This window comes from Rattus norvegicus, chromosome 19 (genome assembly GCF_021556685.1).
Source record: "Rattus norvegicus strain SHRSP/BbbUtx chromosome 19, alternate assembly SHRSP_T2T, whole genome shotgun sequence".
Lineage (NCBI taxonomy): Eukaryota > Metazoa > Chordata > Mammalia > Rodentia > Muridae > Rattus > Rattus norvegicus.
The window spans coordinates 19034403-19052808 of record NC_141552.1 but is presented as its reverse complement, the minus strand read 5'-3'; the positions used below and the strand labels follow the sequence as shown (position 1 = coordinate 19052808).

At 44.6% G+C, this 18406-nt stretch overlaps 2 protein-coding genes across 3 annotated transcripts in view; one reads left to right on the top strand and one right to left on the bottom strand.

Moving 5' to 3' along the window:
* LOC147998989 (disks large homolog 5-like) overlaps positions 1–18406 on the top strand; it is a 40783-nt gene that overhangs the window by 6439 nt on the left and 15938 nt on the right. Inside the window, exons 2-5 of one of the 2 annotated variants that reach the window (XM_087595869.1) lie at positions 624–705; positions 7869–8035; positions 11134–11293; positions 13436–13549. The gene's annotated coding sequence lies outside the window, so the exon portion shown is untranslated. Of the gene's footprint in view, positions 1–623; positions 706–7868; positions 8036–11133; positions 11294–13435; positions 13550–18406 lie in introns of those variants that run through there. The other variant, XM_087595870.1, reaches the window with a different exon arrangement.
* On the bottom strand, positions 12589–17414 carry LOC147998990 (disks large homolog 5-like). Its single transcript, XM_087595803.1, has 6 exons — positions 17263–17414; positions 15925–16084; positions 14602–14745; positions 13811–13977; positions 12984–13089; positions 12589–12866 (listed from the first exon to the last, which is right to left on the bottom strand). Exons 1-5 carry the CDS (start codon positions 17387–17389, stop codon positions 13025–13027), a joined length of 663 nt encoding a protein of 220 aa, XP_087451929.1. The 5' UTR covers positions 17390–17414; the 3' UTR covers positions 12589–12866; positions 12984–13024.

Below are 18406 nucleotides of genomic sequence, written 5' to 3'. Positions count from 1 at the left end.
AGGCAGGTGAATTAATGTGTGTCAAGTATCAGTAGATTCCTGGGTGGTTTTTGCTCCGGGTTGGCCATATGCAACAGTTTCAAAAGCCCAAGTTTGATGTTCCTTGGGATTCCCAAGATGATGCACTCAGACCTGACAGACAACACCCAGAATCCTCGTCAAAGAAATTGATTTATAAAATCGAGGGAACGTTACTAAGTCATGTTACAAAATATTTGATCACACTGTGATCTCCAAGAATGTATTATTTACTGAAAAACTAGTGTGTGGTATAGCAGGGCCATGGCACAGACATTTAAAGCAAGAGTTGTTTATTCATGTAAACATGGACTTAATTACTGTATGGCTCACCTACCACACACATTTATGACAAAGGTAAAAAGTGCACTTAGGTCCAGCAGATCAAGACACAACGTGAAAGGAAATCTAGATAACTAAACCAATGGAAAGTTTTTGAGTTAAAGGATTTTTAAGAACGTGTTCAGAGGGAACAGGACTGCTCTTCTTCTGGGAGGTCAGTGAATCAGGAAAGACAGTTGGGAGCTTTACTTGACTTCAGCATCTGACTCCTGAAACTTCATTGGTAAAATTAATGTCTGGAATTTTGGATTGTAAAACAACAGGTTGGCCCTGGAACTTTGGGCAAGGCCCATGGACAAAGAGATCGCACCTGATGGGAACAATCTTAAAAGCCATCTGATTCTGGTAAGTCACCTGAGAAGTCCTCAAGGAGAGAGGAGTGAATGGGTAGCACCATAAGAGAAGGCTTTAGGATCTCGGATAGTGCTACTCTAGATGCCTTGGAAATAGAAGCAGAAAATGTAAAGCTAAATGACTTCACAGGAATTAGCTCATTTCTGATTATGATTTTTTCATATTGGTATTTTATATTTATTCTTTTTTTAAAATTTAAATCAAGAGCCTTAGGTTGTAAGGTGAGGCGGTCTTAGAATCAGAAAATGCTTAGAACACTTGTATGGCGCCCCGCAACTAACACTATCTGGCTAGAAATTCTACTTTTAATCTCGTCATCATCATCGACAGCTTCCATTTAACCCGCAGGTGTCCAGGCCAGGCAGACACTGAGCAGGTTGTGTGTTCTGTTAATCTCCACAACAACCCAATTCAGCAGAAACACGTCCATTTTACAGGTGAAGAAACCACAGCTCAAAGCAAATGAGTGTCAGGGTCCCCTCAGTCTCACTGGCTGTCACTCAGACCCACATCCTTCTCTGTAAAGGGAAGCCATGGGCCTGATGTGGGCTGTGCAAGCTGACTCTGCTGTGATGATCAATGCTATTCTTGACCCTGGGAGAATTTAAGACAAGGTGAGCCACAGACTCCTGGGATAGATTCTGCCTCTGGGTTCTAGGGTAGGACACAGTATCCCTTGTCGTGGGTCTCTACTCAGCTGAGGAGTCTGCTCCCATGTGTCAGCTTCTATGGCAGTGGTTCTCAACAGTCCTACTGCTGCAACCCTTTAATACAGCTCTTCATACTGTGATGATCCCCTCCATAAAATTATTTCATTGCTACTTCATAAATAATATTGCTACTCTTATTAGTCATAATGTACAAGGTATCTGATAGGCAATCTCTGTGAATCAGTTGCCACCCACAGGTTGAGAAATATTGCTTTATAAACTTTTTTTTTTTAATGAAAGGCTTTCACCTCAGAAGTACCTGGAGCAGTTGTAAGAGCCCTGAAATACTGACAAGTTTTGGCAGGCCCAAGACTGCTTGCCTTAATGACAACAGAGATTTCTTGCTAAAGGCACAATCTGAAATCACTGTCCCCAGGTCATTTCTTGCCTAAGTTTTCCCTCATTACAATGTCTGTCTGCTTGGACATGTCTGTCCAGGAAGCCAGTCCATGTAGTCTCTGATACAGACAGAATGCTAAAGGCAAGAATGCTTTCCCTCTGTTGGCCCACAGTCATTTCTATAGAAGTAAGTTCAAATCCCCTGTGGATAAATGTGTGTCTCTCACATGGTGTGTGAGACTTGAAATGTCAACCGTTTGAGTTGACAAAAAACAAATTTCACTTCAGATTTACAGCTGACTAAAAATTATTTTTGGGAGAATGCAGAGGGTGGCCAGGCCTGCAGAGTCAGATCCCCTCCCTGCCTGGGATGATCCCACCCTCAGTAGACTTCAGCTTCACCTATAAGGTGTAATCAGAAAAATCTGACCTTAAGATTCTGAAGTCCACAATATGCACAACCCCTAAAGTTGGTAAATGGCCTATATGGGGGTTTTCTCCAGTTTAAACTATTCTGGCTTCTTTTCTCTCTTGTGCTGCAATCTGTTCTCTCAGGTCTGTTGGTCCTGGAAGGACCTGGGTTCAAGTCAAGGCCTCGTGGGTGGGGAGGAAGATGTTCTGTTGTGTGAATGAGTATGGATTAAGAATGTAGCCCCACCAACAGCTTGGGAAAAGATCTTTACCAATTCTACAACAGATAGAGGGCTTATATCCAAAATATACACAGAACTCAAGAAGTTAGACCTCAGGGAGACAAATAACCCTATTTAAAAATGGGGTTCAGAGGCAAACAAAGAATTCACAGCTGAGGAATGCCGAATGGCTGAGAAACACTGAAAGAAATGTTCAACATCTTTAGTCATAAAGGAAATGCAAATCAAAACAACCCTGAGATTTCACCTCACAGCAGTGAGAATGGCTAAGATCAAAAACTCAGGTGACAGCAAATGCTGGCCAGGATGTGGAGAAGGAGGAACACTCCTCCATTGTTGGTGGGAGGCAGACTGGTACAACCATTCTGGAAATCAGTTGGAGGTTTCTCAGAAAATTGGACATTGAACTACCTGAGGACCGAGCTATACCTCTCTTGGGCATATACCCAAAAGATGCCCTAACATATAAAAAAGACACGTGCTCCACTATGTTCATAGCAGCCTTATTTATAATAGCCAGAAACTGGAAAGAACCCAACAGAGGAATGGATACAGAAAATGTGGTACATCTACACAATGGAATATTACTCAGCTATCAAAAACAATGATTTTATGAAATTCATAGGCAAATGGATGGAACTGGAAAATATCATCCGGAGTGAGGTAACCCAATCACAGAAAAACACACATGGTATGCACTCATTGATAAGTGGATATTAGCCCAAATGCTTGAATTACCCTAGATGCACAGAACACATGAAAATCAAGAAGGATGACCAAAAAGCGAATGCTTCACTCCTTCTTTAAAAGTGGAACAAGAATACCCTTGGCAGGGAATAGAGAGGCAAAGATTAAAACAGAGACTGAAGGAACAGCCATTCAGAGCCTGCCCCACATGTGGCGCATACATATACAGCCATCCAAATAGATAAGAAGGATGAAGCAAAGAAGTGCAGGCCGACAGGAGCCGGATGTAGATCGCTCCTGAGAGACACAGCTAGAATACGGCAAATACATAGGCAAATGCCAGCAGCAAACCACTGAACTGAGAACCGGACCCCCGTTGAAGGAATCAGAGAAAGGACTGGAAGAGCTTGAAGGGGCCCCAGACCCCATATGAACAACAATGCCAAGCAACCAGAGCTTCCAGGGTCTAAGCCACTACCCAAAGACTGTACATGGACTGACCCTGGACTCTGACCTCATAGGTAGCAATGAATATCCTAGTAAGAGCACCAGTGGAAGGGGAAGCCCTTGGTCCTGCCAAGACTGAACCCCCAGTGAATGTGATTGTTGGGGGAGGGTGGTAATGGAGGGAGGATGGGGAGGGGAACAGCCATATAGAAGAGGGGGGGGGTTAGGAGGATGTTGGCCCGGAAACGGGGAAAGAGAATACAATCAAAATGTAAATAAGAAATACTCAAGTTAATAAAGAAAAAAAAAAAAAGAATGTAGCCCCACTCTGACTGGCCAACTAAGCTCCAGAAAATCTTCCCCAATCACAAAACTGGGCCATGTGGGAGCCTAAACTGTTTAAAGGGGAGAGCTGAGTGCTTTCTCCTGGAAGAAATACTTGGGGGTTGACTGTCACTTGTGAACCTTCTGTGTTAAGTCACTTCTCAGAAGGGAAGCTTTCCTCTAACTCTTCCATGGGACCCACCCAGCACTGGGGCCTGAGGATCCTATGGTGTTGCAGCTCTGAGCTGGGAGGGGTAGCTCTCACCCTGGCATGGAGAAGCCTGTTTTCACAGCTGATCTAGATCTGAGGAACAGGGGCTTTTAAAGAAGCATGTGAGAGTATCTCCTGCAGGAGAGCCCAGTCTGCAGGGAAAGTCACACAGGACAGCGAAAAGTGACTTCCCAACAAACACAGGGAATGGGAACCAGGGAGGGCACTGGATGGATGGTCGGAGAGTTTGAGAAAGCCTGCATCTCCCTGAAAGACTTCCCACAACCATAAGTCCCACCACTGTCCCCTTCTCACAGGGGAGGCTCAGCAAAGCCTGCCACCTGCTGGGATCCCTGCGAACTAAAACCGGAGTGGAGAACTGAGGAAAGCACTTTGGTGGAGGGGGAGACACAAGTCTCCAGGGCCAGGTCAGCCTTCTGTCCCTTTGGTTCTCCTCACTTCACAGAGGTGCCTATTGAAAGGTGAGGCAAGCCGGGATCTCAACAGTCTTTGGCCAAAGAAGTGAGAGCCCACAGGGCAGAGCAAGGCAAAGCAGAGCCAGGCAGAGCAAAGTGAAGCCCTGCCAGTCAGCAAATAGGCCTTGCGCATGTGGGACTGGTGGCAGCAGTGCTTGCCCTTGCTCTCCTGGTGGTGCAGAACACCTGCCTGGATGTGGGGAAACTCACAGTGGCTTGTCCTCCAGCTGCAACTGCCAGTGCTTGGGGAGGGGGAAGTTGAAGATGCTCCCATGATCCTCCGATTTCCGGCCCATTTTGTCCATGTTCAAGGCTGTGGTCAGCCCCGCCAGAAGCCCCGAGGACAGGGAGAGCAAGCACAACTGGCCAGCAACCACCATGGGCATCTGCGGTGGGACCCAGGCCAAGAAGCCACAGAGGCGCACCAGGCAGCCAGGCACCAGCCCCAAGCCTGTGCATACTGAGGCCAATGACACTCCACTAGTCCCTCCCACCATGCACATCCCACCCCTGGCAGGCAAGATCTCTCTGTCCAGGGCTTCCCCCAGACCTCCAACTACCAACAGCTCAATGAGCCCTTACTTAATTCTTGTTAACCATAATGGCTTGTCATAAAAGGTCATTGGGAAAGTCAATGATGAGATGAAAGCCTTAAAAGAAAACTAGAGAGACTTACGGAAATGAAGAAGAAAGCTCTCTTCCCAGTAGGAGCCTGGCAGTCCCAAGCTCAGGGCACCTCATGTCCAGTCTTGAACCCAGCATGCATTGTTGTGGAGAACCTGCCTGCTTAAGGACCTGGCTTCCCACTCATTCTCCTGAGATGATGACTTTAACTCTTTTAATTTTTACTGGTTATTTTCTTCATTTCCATTTCATGTGTTATCCCCTTTTCCAGTTTCCTTTCTCCACAAAGCAGAGTCCAGCTCACAAGCCTGAGCAGCTGCAGCCATAGTGCACCATGGGGGATCCTGGGGCAGACTGTTTCATCACCAAGATCCTGTGGACCCACAGGGGCTGCATGACCTTAAAGGAACTGCAGAGTAGGATCAGGCTCCAGAGGCAGAGCTCTATGAGCTGCGGGGCAAGACTGCTTATTCCTATTGGAGACTGGAGATCAGGCAGGGATCACACTGTAGGTGGCAGCTACTACTGAAGCCTGTGGCTTCAATCTCAAGTGCATCCAGAGACCATGCTACAGATTGCCCAAGCCTCTGCAAGCTCAAACTTCTGGGACAGAGTCATTATGCAAAATCCCAGAGAAACCTCTGCAAATATCCACACCAAGTTTTAGGAACAGAGCTTCCAGGTCCTGAAGAATCATGAGCTTTCTGGGCTTAACCAAGAGGAGCCGGCCTTCTTCCTGGTACAGGGGGATGCTTTTCTCCTGCAAAAGTTACTACAAAGGAGACAGCCACAAACAGATCTGCTTGAAGCCACAGCCATGCAAGAGAGTCCAAGTCTGTGAGCACTTCACCCAGGCCAACTGCCGTTACCTCAACTGTCTCAGGTCTCATGACCTGATGGACAGGAAGGTGCTGACCTCCGTGACTGAGCATGGGCTGAGTTCTGATGGGGTCCAGAACATCCAGGACATCTGCAACAACAAACACATTAGGAGGAGACCCACTGGCATGAGAGCTCCCCATGAACATCATAGCAGCAGGGCACAAAGAGACAGAAGCAATAGCAGAGACTGATTCCTTTCAACAGTCTAGGATTTCTCTCCCATGTCTCATTTTGGCATCTGGTTCACCTTGTCCAGATGTCACCAGCTGTAAGGATTCCCTGGAGGACTTGTCTACAGCTGTCACTCAGGAGGTCAAGAACCTGGGGACCCAGGACTCTGCACAGCTTTCCTTGGTCTCATCTAAGGCTGCTGGTGTCTGAGGACCCAGTCACATGAGAGCAAGCCAGGGGTTTTCTGAGAATGGAGATCTGGATGCTTCTTTTCTAGAAATCCTACCGACTCTTTGTAAGCTCCTGCCTCCTCTGCTGGCTTTCTTCTTGCTGCAGCAAAAAGAGATGAGTCCATGTCCATGAGAACAGGCATGCCTTCTGGACACCGCATGGAGGTCAAGGGAAAGAATGAGGCTCCAGACATCGATTACATCCCATTTTAAATGGTTCTATTGATGGGGTGACAATGGAAGAAGCAACAGACTCAGGAATTCTAGGTAAAAGGAGAAACTCAGGGAAGGAGTTTGGCAATGTTCCTTCTCTTTCAATTCAGTGGAATAATTGAAGCACTATTGTTATTGGGTCTTCATTAAAAGTCTGGTAGAAAGGATGCATTAAAGCCATGTGGCCCTGATTATTATTATTTTTAATTTTTGGAGTGGCAGCCTTTAATGACTGTATCTATTTTCTTATGGGAATTATTCATTACCTTCCCAGATCTGTATTTAACTTGGTATTTGTTATCTGTTAGAAAAATCACCAGTATCAAATAGATTTTTCACTTTTCTCTAGTAAAGGCCTCTGAAGTAATCCCTAATGATTGTTGAATTCACTCAGTGTCCTTTGTTATATCCCCCTTTTCATTTCTTATTTGGTACTTTAGATATATGCTCTGTGGTTTGTCTGTCTTGTGGATCTTCTCAAAAAAAAAAAAAAAGCCAGCTCTTGCTTTGCTTGGCTCTTTATATCATTCTCTTTGTTTGTAATTGATTGATTTTAGTTCTGAGTTTATTTCCTGCCATCAAATCCTACACAGACTCTCTATGGGATGAGGCTTTGCCTCACCTTGGTAACAGCAGCATGTGATACATGAACCTTTTGCTGCTCTCTGTAGTGGGGATGACATCACAATTTCACTGAAAACCATGCACAGCCTCATTTTAGACTGTATTAAAGTAGCCCACGATTTCAGTGCTCCCTGCAAGGTGCCATGAGACAGTAGTAACATGAGTCTGCCTGCACCTCGACAGTTTTCACTAGGGACTTCTGAGTGATTTTATGAAAATTTATAGTGAGTTCATGGATGTACATGCACAAACACAAAGCACACACACACTTTACTGACATGGTGCACATTCTTTCCACACAAAGAAGAAAGTGAGTATTAATGAAAACACACCAATAAAGGAATCGATGGACGGGGTTGTGGGAAGCTGAGGCTTAGAGTTATTTAAAGGCCCTGTGCAGGCTCTCCTTCTGTTGGAGGCTAAACTTCAAGTGCAATGGGGTTCTTTATTTTCTTTCTGTATAGCACACAGAGCTAGGGTGGAAACTAGGTTTTGAGCATATTTGGCAAGTACTAGAACACTGAATTAATTCCTAGGGCTGGAACCCTATTAATGTTCTACAGAATTACAGGGCAGGCTGGATGAAGACTCTCAGCTGACAATGTGGACATCTCAAGACAGGCACTGGACAATGGCTGACAGACTTGTATGAAGACTGGAAATGTTTTGCTATCTCAGAGGAAAAGAAGGCCCCTCCGACTACACTGTACTCTAAGGACAGTTTATTCAGGTAAGGGATGACATGAACTATTGTCTCATGATACAGATGTCAGCACAAAATATCCTAGGTATTGTATGCCAATGGTAGCATTAACAGAACAAATCACACAGTGTTGTGAAGATATAGAATATGACTATATGTAGCAAGAACCAGGCCTCTTCTAGTTTCTAAGATCATACCTGAGAACCTCAAATATAGTAATAATGTGATAATGTGGTATAAGTCTAGTTACAACTAGTTTCTATTGTGACACAGATGACTCTTTTTGTGTCATGTTCAGCTTATAATGAATGACTAGACCTAAGCATGAGAATAACCAAATACTACATTGCTTCTCTAGCTGCTGAGCTTTTAAAAGCCCTGGTGTGACAGCAAGCTTTTGTGGACATCTGGATTATTCCTTCTGTACTTTAACTCTCTAAGTCAACCCCACTCTGAGTAAGTCAGTTCCATTCCATAAGTTGGAAATCAGTCAACTGGAAAAAAAATACTTTCTCAATACAAACACAGATTGGCCATGGAAAAAGGGCAGCTTGAACTGTCCCACCTAGGTCCTGGGCTTGCACAGGCCAGCTCTCCAAAAGAAACGTGTGTTCACAGCTGCAGGCTGCATTCACTATGGATGCTCTTGAGGTTCCTCCCTAAACTGCTTAGATTAAGATAATTTTGTTGCCATCTATCAAAAGAATTCATTATGCCAAACTGGCCTTTCTTCTGAACCTTCTGTTCTGTGGGCAGGGCAAAATCTCCAGCAACCCTCACAGCAATGTGGGCTGCCAATCTGGGACTCAGAATTATACCAGTGCAAACCAAGAACAGGGCAACTGGAAGAGACCTCATTGGGTTGTAGGAACCTTCTGTTCTGAGTCACTTCTCAGAAGGAGCACTTTGCTCTAACTCCTCCATGAGACCCAACCAGTACTGGGGCTGGAGGATCCTTAGGTGTGGCAGCTCTGAGCTGGGAGGGGGAGCTGGCACACTGACAGGGAGAAGCCTGTTTTCACAACTGATCTGGATCTGAGGAGCAGGTGCTTTTAAAGAAGCAGGTGAGAGTATCTCCTGCAGGAGAGCTCACTCTGCAGGGAAAGTCACACAGGACAGGGAAAAGTGGCTTCCCAACTTCCACAGGTCCTGTGACCCCAGGGAGGGCACCAAATGGTCCAAGAGTTTGAGAAAAGCCTGCATTTGCCTGAAAGACTTCCCTCAACCATAAGTCCCACCACTGTCCCAGACTCACACCTGAGGATCAGCAAAGCCTGCCACCTGCTGGGGTCCCCACAAACTGAACCCAGAATGGAGAACTGCGGGAAAGCACTTCGGGGGAGGGGGGAGACACAAGTCTCTGGGGCCAGGCCTGGGGTCTGTCCCTTAGGCTCTCCTCACCTCCATTAGCCTCCTAGTGCAGAGCACTGCAAGCCGGGATTTCAAAAGTCTTGGGCTGAAGAAGTGGGAGAAGGTAGCAGCAGTGGCGGTGGGGTCGACAGGGGAGTCGAAGACGGAATGGTAGCAACGCAAGCAGCAGCGGTGAGGGCGGAGGCCGGGGGGGGGGGGGGTGAAGGAGAGGACAGGTGTGGGGGGGTCGGGGCGGGGGCAGGGTAGGGGCGAGGGCAGGCTGGGGGCGGGGGTTGGGACAGGTCTGAGTCGAGGGCGGTGGTGGGACTGGGAGGGGGGATGGGTCGGAGGCGATGTAGAGTGCGGGTGTGAGGCGGGGGCGTGGGCAGGGGCAAGAGCAGGGGCGGGGGCAGGAGCAGGGGCAAGCAGAGCAAAACCCAGCCCTGTCAACTGGCAGATATGCTCTGGGGCGGGACAGACTCGCCCTGCAGCTGGGGTGACAATGGAAGAAGCAACAGACTCAGGAATTCTAGGTAAAAAGAGAAACTCAGAGAAGGGGTTTGGCAATGTTCCTTCTCTTTCAAATCAGAGGAATAATTGAAGCACTATTGTTATTAGGTCGTCATTAAACGTCTGGTAGAAAGGCTGCATTAAAGCCTAGTGGCCCTCATATATATTTTTTAATTTTTGTAGTGGCATCGTTTAAATCTATTTTCTTATGAGAATAATCTTATGAGTTAAATCCCACATTTGGATTTAACTTGGTATTTGTTATCTGTGTAGAAAAATTACCAATATCAAATAGATTTTTCACTTTTCTATAGTGAAGGACTCTGAAGAAGCCCTAATGATTGTTGAATTCACTCACATGTCTATTGCTTCATCCCCCTTTTCATTTCTGATTTGATAATTTAGGTATTGACACTGTGGTGTGTACTTAGTTTCAGAAAGGGGTTGTTTCTCTTATGGATCTCCTCAAAAAACAGCTCTTGCTTCCTATGACTCTTTGTATTATCCTCTTCGTTTGTAATTGAATGATTTTAGTACTAAGTTTATTTCCTGCCATCAAATCATACCAGACTCTCTGTAGGATAAGGCTTTGCCTCATCTTGGTAACAGCGGCATGTGATAAATGAAGCTTTTGCTGCTCTCTCTAGTGGTGATGACGTCACAATCTCTGTGTAAACCATCCACAGCCTGTTTTTAGGCTGTATTATAGTAGACCACCATTTCAGTGTTACCTGCCAGGTGCCGTGGGACACTAGTAACACACGTCTGCATGCACCTCGACAGTTTTCATTACAGTCTTCTAAGTCATTTTATGAAAATTGATAGTGAGTTCATGGATGAACATACACAAACACCTGCACAGAAACACAAACAAACACAAACTCTCTCTCTCTCTCTCTCTCTCTCTCTCTCTCTCTCTCACTCTCTCTCTCTCTCTCTCTCACACACACACACACACACACTTTACTGACATGGTACACGTTCTTTGCACACCAAAAATAAAGTGAGCAGTAATGAAAATACACCAATAATGGAGTCAATGGAGGGAGTTATGCAGAAGCTGGGACTTAGAGTTACTTAAAGGCCCTATGCAGGCTCTCCTTTTGTTGGAGGAGAAATTTCAAGTGCAATGTGGTTCTTTATTTTCTTTCTCTAAAGCACACAGGCTATGGTGGAATGTAGGGCTTTGAGCATGTTTGGAAAGTACAATCACACTGAATTAAATCCTAGGGCTGGAACCCTATTACTCTTCTACAAAATTACAGACCAGGCTGGATGAATACTCCCAGGAGACAATGTGGACATCTCAAGACAGGCACTGGACAATGGCTGAAGACTTGTCTGAAGACTGGAAATATTTTGAAAATTCAGAGAGAAAAAAAAGGCCCCTCTGACTACACCGTACTCTAAGGACAGTTTATGCAGGTTAGGATGACATGAACTATTGTCTCATGTCACAAATGTCAGCACAAAGTATCCAAGGTATTGTATGCCAATGGTAGCATCAACAGAACAAAGCACACAGTGTCATGAAGACATAAATTATGAGTTTGTGTAGCAAGACCCAGGCCTCTTCCAGGTTCTTAGATAGTAACTGAGAACCTCAAATACGGTGGTGATGTGATAGTGTGGGGGGAATCTAGTTACAACTAGCTTCTATTGTGACACAGATGACTCTTTTGTGTCATGTTCAGCTTATACTGAATGAATAGACCCAAGCATGAGAATAACCAAATACTACATTGCTTCTCTAGCTGCTGAGCTTTTAAAAGCCCTGGGGTGACAGCAAGCTTTTGTGGACATACTGGATTGGTCCTTGTGTACTTTAACTCCTGAGTCACCTCCATTCTCAGTAAGTTAGTTCAATTCCATAAATTGGAAATCAGTCACTTGGAAAAAATACATTCTCAATATGATCCCAGATTGGCCATGGAAAAAGGGTAGCTTGAACTGTCCCACCTAGGTTCTGGGCCTGCACAGGCCTGCTCTCCAACAGAAACATGTGTTCACAGCTGCAGGCTGCATTCACTATGGGTGTCCTTGAGGTTCTTCCCTAAACTGCTTAGATTAAAATAATTTTCATGCTAACAATCAAAAAACTCATTATGCCAATCTGGCCAACAGGAAGCTAATTTCGATCTGTATTTTGTCAGATGTGCAGAATAAATATGGTCATCATTGATAATAGGTGAAAGATCTGCTCTAATATGGACACTAAGTGATGTTGCAGGATGATCCTGACCCACAATGAGCAGTGGGAACACCAGAGCCCTGTAGGGATGGCTGGCAAGCTAACACATTGAGCATGCACAGCTCAGTAAATTTCCTGTGAATACACATCTCCTGAGATCTCTTTATTTGATTGGAGGTGATCCTGTCCACCTAATACAGTACATGATGTGGAAGGACAAAAGCACCTGCAGGAGCTGTGGTGATGACTCACAGGGTAGAGCATCTGCTGCTCTCTCAGAAGAACCACATGGACCCTAACAATTGGGTAAAGCATGTCAGTGATTACTTCATAAAGTGTGTGTCCGAGAAACAGCCACATTATCCACACAAAAGACATTGTCACACTGGGTACCCCTTGGTGACTTTGAATTCACTAATTAGCCCAGGATCCATGGAACATGCAGAGATCCATCTCCACCTGTCAGTTCTAAGTCCACAGGAGGGGACAGAACCCTTGAATAAGAATGATAGTCTTAAGAGTCAAGAGATAGAATTCAATTTTTATTCATAAGGAATTCATTTTTACAACAAAACAGGATTAAAACAAATAAATTAAAATATTTAAAAATATTTGAAAAGATAAAAACAGTAACAAGAACATATAAATATGAAACAACAAAAAGAAAATTTCAATTAAAATCATAACAAAAATATTTCTAAACAGCATATTCTTAATGAACATTTAGAAGCACAGATGTATTGCTGTTTCTCCTCTTGCACACATAATGAAAGGAGGTCCCCCAAGTTGTCTCTCAAGTGCTGTTTTCTGAGAAGAAAGTAAGACCTCAATCAGTCAGGCTGGCTTAGTGGTATATAAATTTAGGGTCTCTAAGCAATGACAAATTAACTCTGAGGAAGAATACTCATCCAAAAAATTTGTTACCATTCAGGATATTTGTCATCAGGGACTCCTGAGAAAGCAACTTATTCTTCAGGAAGCTTTCTTACTGCTGTGTGTCCAATTCCAGCTCTCTTGCACTTTCTGAGACCTGGGAGAGGAAGGCAGTTTTTCAGACACTGATTTGGTGGTGAAATGCAAGGCAGCTGTCAGAAGGCTGCCTACTACCATCTCAGTTCTATTGGACAGTCAACATGGACCTTTTAACTGATATCATTGTTGCTAACTCTTTGGGAAGGGCAAAATCTCCAGAGAGCCTCAAAGTAATGTGGGCTGCCAATATGGGACCCAGACTTATACCAGTGCAAACCAAGAACAGGGCAATGGAAGGAACCTCATTGGGTTGGCAGGAAGAAAGTAGATGTCCATATGTCACCAAGGTTAAAACCAATGAAAGTACTAATTTGACATTTGCACTTTGTTCTTATCCCGCAAAGGTGCTTCCTACACAAGAAGTCACATGACCACAGAGTGTCATTTGTCAAAGAACCAAGAACTTGTTCAAAACTCTACAGAGCATCCAATCTATCACGTGGATATGCAATAATGAGGTATGTTATTAATCTGTCACCATTTCTATACTGCAGCTTCAAAAAGAGCAGACAAATATACTTGCAAAATAATTCAGTTTCTGAAATGTGGTTGGCTTCCCAGAATACTTGTGCATAGGCAGAGCAATGAACAATTCCATTACATGAGGTGGTTGGCTGGTTGTGAGTGTAAATTAGAAAGGTGGTAGGAGAGAGCAAAGATGTATCAAATTGGCAACCTTTATCAGATATTTTTAAGCTAACACAGCTGCTCGTCCCTACCAGATGACGCTGGGTCTGGACGTTGCTGGTCTTTATCTTTCTTGTTGAAGTCAACCAAATATTTCTGGTTCAGTGCACAATCAAGATGTACCTCCTTGCTCTCCTGCTTCAGTGGGACCAACTCCTTCCTACATGTGTTCTCCATCAGGAGCTGGCTGAGCAGGTTTCTGGAAATACAGTCTGCATAGTAAGATCATGCTGCCCCTTTCTCCCATTCCCACTCCCGAGTGCCACTAACTCCACCAGGACCCAGATACCCATGAAGACTTAATAGAATTCATTTTGATACATATAAGGCTGCTGCACAAACCACAAAGAGTAAATTCCGGGAAGAATAAATTATTTGTTTGGCCTGAGCACCAATTAGTGTCCACATCTCTCAAAAAGAACATGGATCTACAACTATCCATGAAAGCCCAATGCATGGGGGCAACATCAATTAGTAGTGGGCAAACACCCTCAAAGGAGGTCAGTAGAACCAAGAGAAGGTCATGCTAACCATGTGGTCCACACACTGAGTTTTGTAAAACCTGGTATGACACCATAGGTCCAGGTCAGCCTAATAACCTGCTGATTTCAATCAGTGCTGTTCTATCTTCTGAAGATGCCTAGACAATCCTGGGATGAGTAACAGTCTTTTGTGGAACTGAAAACTGAGTCCTAATGACCCTGGCACACTGATGTGTAAACAGCACAAGAGATAGAACCAGAGCTGAAGACCGTCCAATCCAGAACAAAGAAAGTCAGAAATGGCCATTCCACAGGTGATAGGCTTTCTGACCAGGACTTACCTAGAGAAGGTAATCTCCTTCTTCAGCTTATGGTTGGTCTCATGGATCTCAGTGTTCTCCATCTCTAAGTTGTGCAGAATTGACATGACCGCCTCCTCCATTCTCTCCAGGTCTTCATAATATGGATTTGGCCTGAAGTGTGGCCTGGCCCCAAATGATAGAATACAATGAACATCAGCATTTAGGAATATATGAGCTCAGGGTGGGTCCTGTACTACCCCAGTCCTGGAAGGACACCTTCTGAATTCTACATATTGGATCTTCTTCAGCTTCAGAAACGTGTTTTTCTGCGTCCAGGACACCAGAAATCGGCATCCAGATGGAGGCTTCCCTGGCTCCCTTTGTTCAATCAAGAGGAAATCTGCAGTCAAGCCAGTTGAGCTATCAAGAGCCTAGGCCACACCTCTCCATGCTCCCCCACCCCAACACACCCAGAAACCGGTGATTACTTTTCTCCTGTTTTGATAACAGACCATATATCAACACAAAATTATAATCTGCACAAGGAATACAAATAAACAGACAAACGTGTCCACATAGGCAAAGAACTGTGCTGTTGACAGTGGGGCTCCCAGAACAAAGCATTCACATCACCATGAATGTGTTACAGGTAAATACTCAGGCCAAGACATAGACCCCTAGATTCCAAGTGTGGAGGGAAATATAAACATATAAATGTTGTACATATGCATTTGGATGTATGCACATACAGACTCACAGACTGAGAAATACCCACAAAAAAGAGAAATGTAAAAACAGAGTCAGAGAAAGAGAAAGAGAAATATGGAAACAGAGAGTACTGTGAAATCCAGGAGAAATGCATCCACCATTGCTGTCTCAGAGGGCAAGACACACAGACAATAACAAACAGGCCTGAGCCTGAGACCTTCTAGTCAAGCATTGAGATGAACAGTTTGGTACCAGGCCCCTCAGGCTGCTGCGTGGATCTTCCAGCATTCAGTCCCCTGCCTAGCAAGTACAGAGACTCACCATAAACTCACTGCAATTACAATCTTGCAAAGCTACCATCTGTCAAGGGCTTTGCAAATGCACACTAGACACTCACTCTCCCTGACTTTATCCCCGAATTCTTCATTCAGACCACAAGTTCTGCTTTTCAATAAATGGAAGCAGATGAGTCCATTTTCCATCTCGCTCCTCAGGAAGGGTCAAGGTTCTGAATCTCCTCTATATGGGAGGTGAGGTTTAGCACAGGGTGGTTAGGGAGGCACAGCTTTCTAGAACCCAAAACCTTAATAGGATAAGATGAAGGTGACCTTGCAGACCCAGGAATGAAACAAGAGCATTTGGAGCGATTCATACCTGTTCTTCATGGATCTCTCTGTCAGAAACCTCAGGCGATCTCTCAGGTCATTTCTCTCCTCGGTAATGAGCTGCAGCTCTTTAATCAGCCTCTCCTTTTCCTTCTTGGCCTGATTCTCGCTTAGTTCAGTGCCAGGGGATGATGTTTCTCTCCCAGCGTCTGTAGGTAGAAGAACACAAGTGAACCTGCATGGGGAGAATGCATAGAGTGTACATAGACCACAGTTAGGCCTAAACAGGAGAACAAGCCTGGAACCCAGTGTCACTGCTAGGCGATTGGTCTATGCTTAAGAGGCCTCTTCAGTGGATCTCAGTTCTCCCACTACTCTATAGAGACCAAGAGATGTAAGCAGCCAGGTGTTCCCTATGCCGGACATCAGGTGCTTACATGGACCACGGAGATGGCTTCTCCAGGATTATCATCAGCTGAACAGGGTACAGCTTGGTTTCAGGACCCTCACCCCTGTGGGTTCGAACTCAGATGATAAATTCACCATCCACAAGACTTGAGTGATTGGAGACACTCAGATGTCCTACCCTGATACTCTAGGCCAACAACTTTGGATTTAAAACACATTTCCATGGAGGACATGGTCAACAGACTTATCAGTTCCCCTATTTGAAATACCAAATGCCCGAGAAGTTCCAATAGGTTACAGGATGAATCTTGGTCCACATGTTCCAAATACTTTTGGTATTTTAGAAACATGGATTTAAAACGCATTTCCAGGTAGGATATGTTCAACAGACTTATCAGTGTCCCTATGAGAAATACCAAATGCCCCAGAAGTATGAATAGGTTACAGGCTGAATCTTGGTCTACACGTTCCAAATAGTTTTGGTATTGAAAAAAAAATTTTGTAACATACAACCTCTAATATATAAAGCAAACGATGACCCTGCCAGTTAGAAGAAATCAGAGAAGGTCTAAGAACATAAGGTTATTGCCTGGAGCACAATCTCTCCCTGTTACTACTGTCAGATATCCACTGTATTTAAAGAAGCAGTGATAGTGAAATACATTGCTGCCCTGTCTAAACTCAGAAAAGGTGGACCCTCCATGAATACTGATGGTGTTATTATATCAATGTAACATAACAAATGCACTGAAAAGTAAAGACCAGAAGTTCACAGAATAATAGCATTGGCCTTACCATATCCTCCCAGTGGGGATGGGGAAACTAAAGTTCTGAAATCCTTGACTTTAAGGAATTGTGATATTCATGGAAATTCAATTCCTTTTCAGATGCTCCAGTTGTTGTGGCCCATTGCTAGAAAGGTCAGCTTAAGCCTGCAGCCCCCCGGTAGGAAGCTCAAAATACACTGCCCAGAACTTACTCAACATTCCCCAGAAGTGCTGTCTTTGTCCATCATTACTTTGAGACGAAAGGCCAGACTCCTTCACTCTAGTCTCTCCACAATCGATGTTCCCCCTCCCAAAACGCTTGCGAAGACGGGAAAACATGTCTTAGCTTGTAACCGCCAGACTCAGACTGAGAGAAACTAGGGCACTGGTCGTCACTACAACACTGGTGACATCACAGAGGATGCCAGAACTCTCTAGGAGACAATAGAATGTCCAAGAAGGGACAGCTGATGTCATGGGGAGCAGACTTTGCCTCCTGCTAATGTTCTCCCTGTACTGAGCATAAGCTGAGGTGCCCTTTCCAGGAGACTTTCCTGGGGAGAGCCACTGAGCATCTCCTGCTTCCAAAGCCAAATTTTCCTCAAGGCTTGATTACAAAACCTTAGTAATTCCTATGCATCTAAATGAATGTTTCCTTTCAAATCTTTCCCAAAAAATGTCTCACTAACTCAAATTGTCCTCTTTCACCAATGTTAGCCATTAAAACTTCCTGAGATTTCATACCAGCTTGAATATGCAGTCAAAAGTTCTCCTGTCTCATTATGTACAGGTGCTTTATATCACATCAAGAAATAGTCTGCATGGTAGGTTACAGCATGGGCGTGTGTTAGGGGAACACTCATGAAGTCGTGTGCTTAGCAATTGACAATTGCCAGAAAATTCCTTAGTTAAAAGAGTTGAAGTCTTTATGGTGCTAGGAAAAGTGTGGAGACCAGTTGGCAGACAAAAGTGCAATATTGGAGCCACCAATGAAGGGAACCTCATGCTGCTTGTGGGGTTCTCCTTTCTGCGCCAATGTCGCCAAAGGAGCACTGCTGACAGGCCTTCTATCAGAAGCTGAGCCTCTATCAGAAAAATAAAATAGTCAAGAGATATAGGGGGTGCAAATAAAGGTGTAGGACGAGGCTATACACATCACTACGTGGATAGAGCAAGGACCCAGCACTTGTGCTCTGGGTCATGGGCTTCCCCACAAACACAAAAGCATCTGTCACAGTAAAAAATGGATACTGTATTGAGTGCACACACCAACACTGATTGATCAGATCCATACCCTAGATTTTGGGGGCAGATCCATGGCCCCAAATATCTTCCTCTCAACTTATACAGCAAAAA

Bases quoted from the DNA above. Each gene is read 5' to 3' on its own strand.
- LOC147998990 (XM_087595803.1), bottom strand. From the start codon at position 17,389: ATGTTTTCCCGTCTTCGCAAGCGTTTTGGGAGGGGGAACATCGATTGT. The intron at 16,085-17,262 runs GTAAGTTCTGGG...TTCTACCTACAG, and splicing joins GCACTTCTGGGGAATGTTGA to ACGCTGGGAGAGAAACATCA. The intron at 14,746-15,924 runs GTATGAATCGCT...ATTTGGGGCCAG, and splicing joins GAGAGATCCATGAAGAACAG to GCCACACTTCAGGCCAAATC.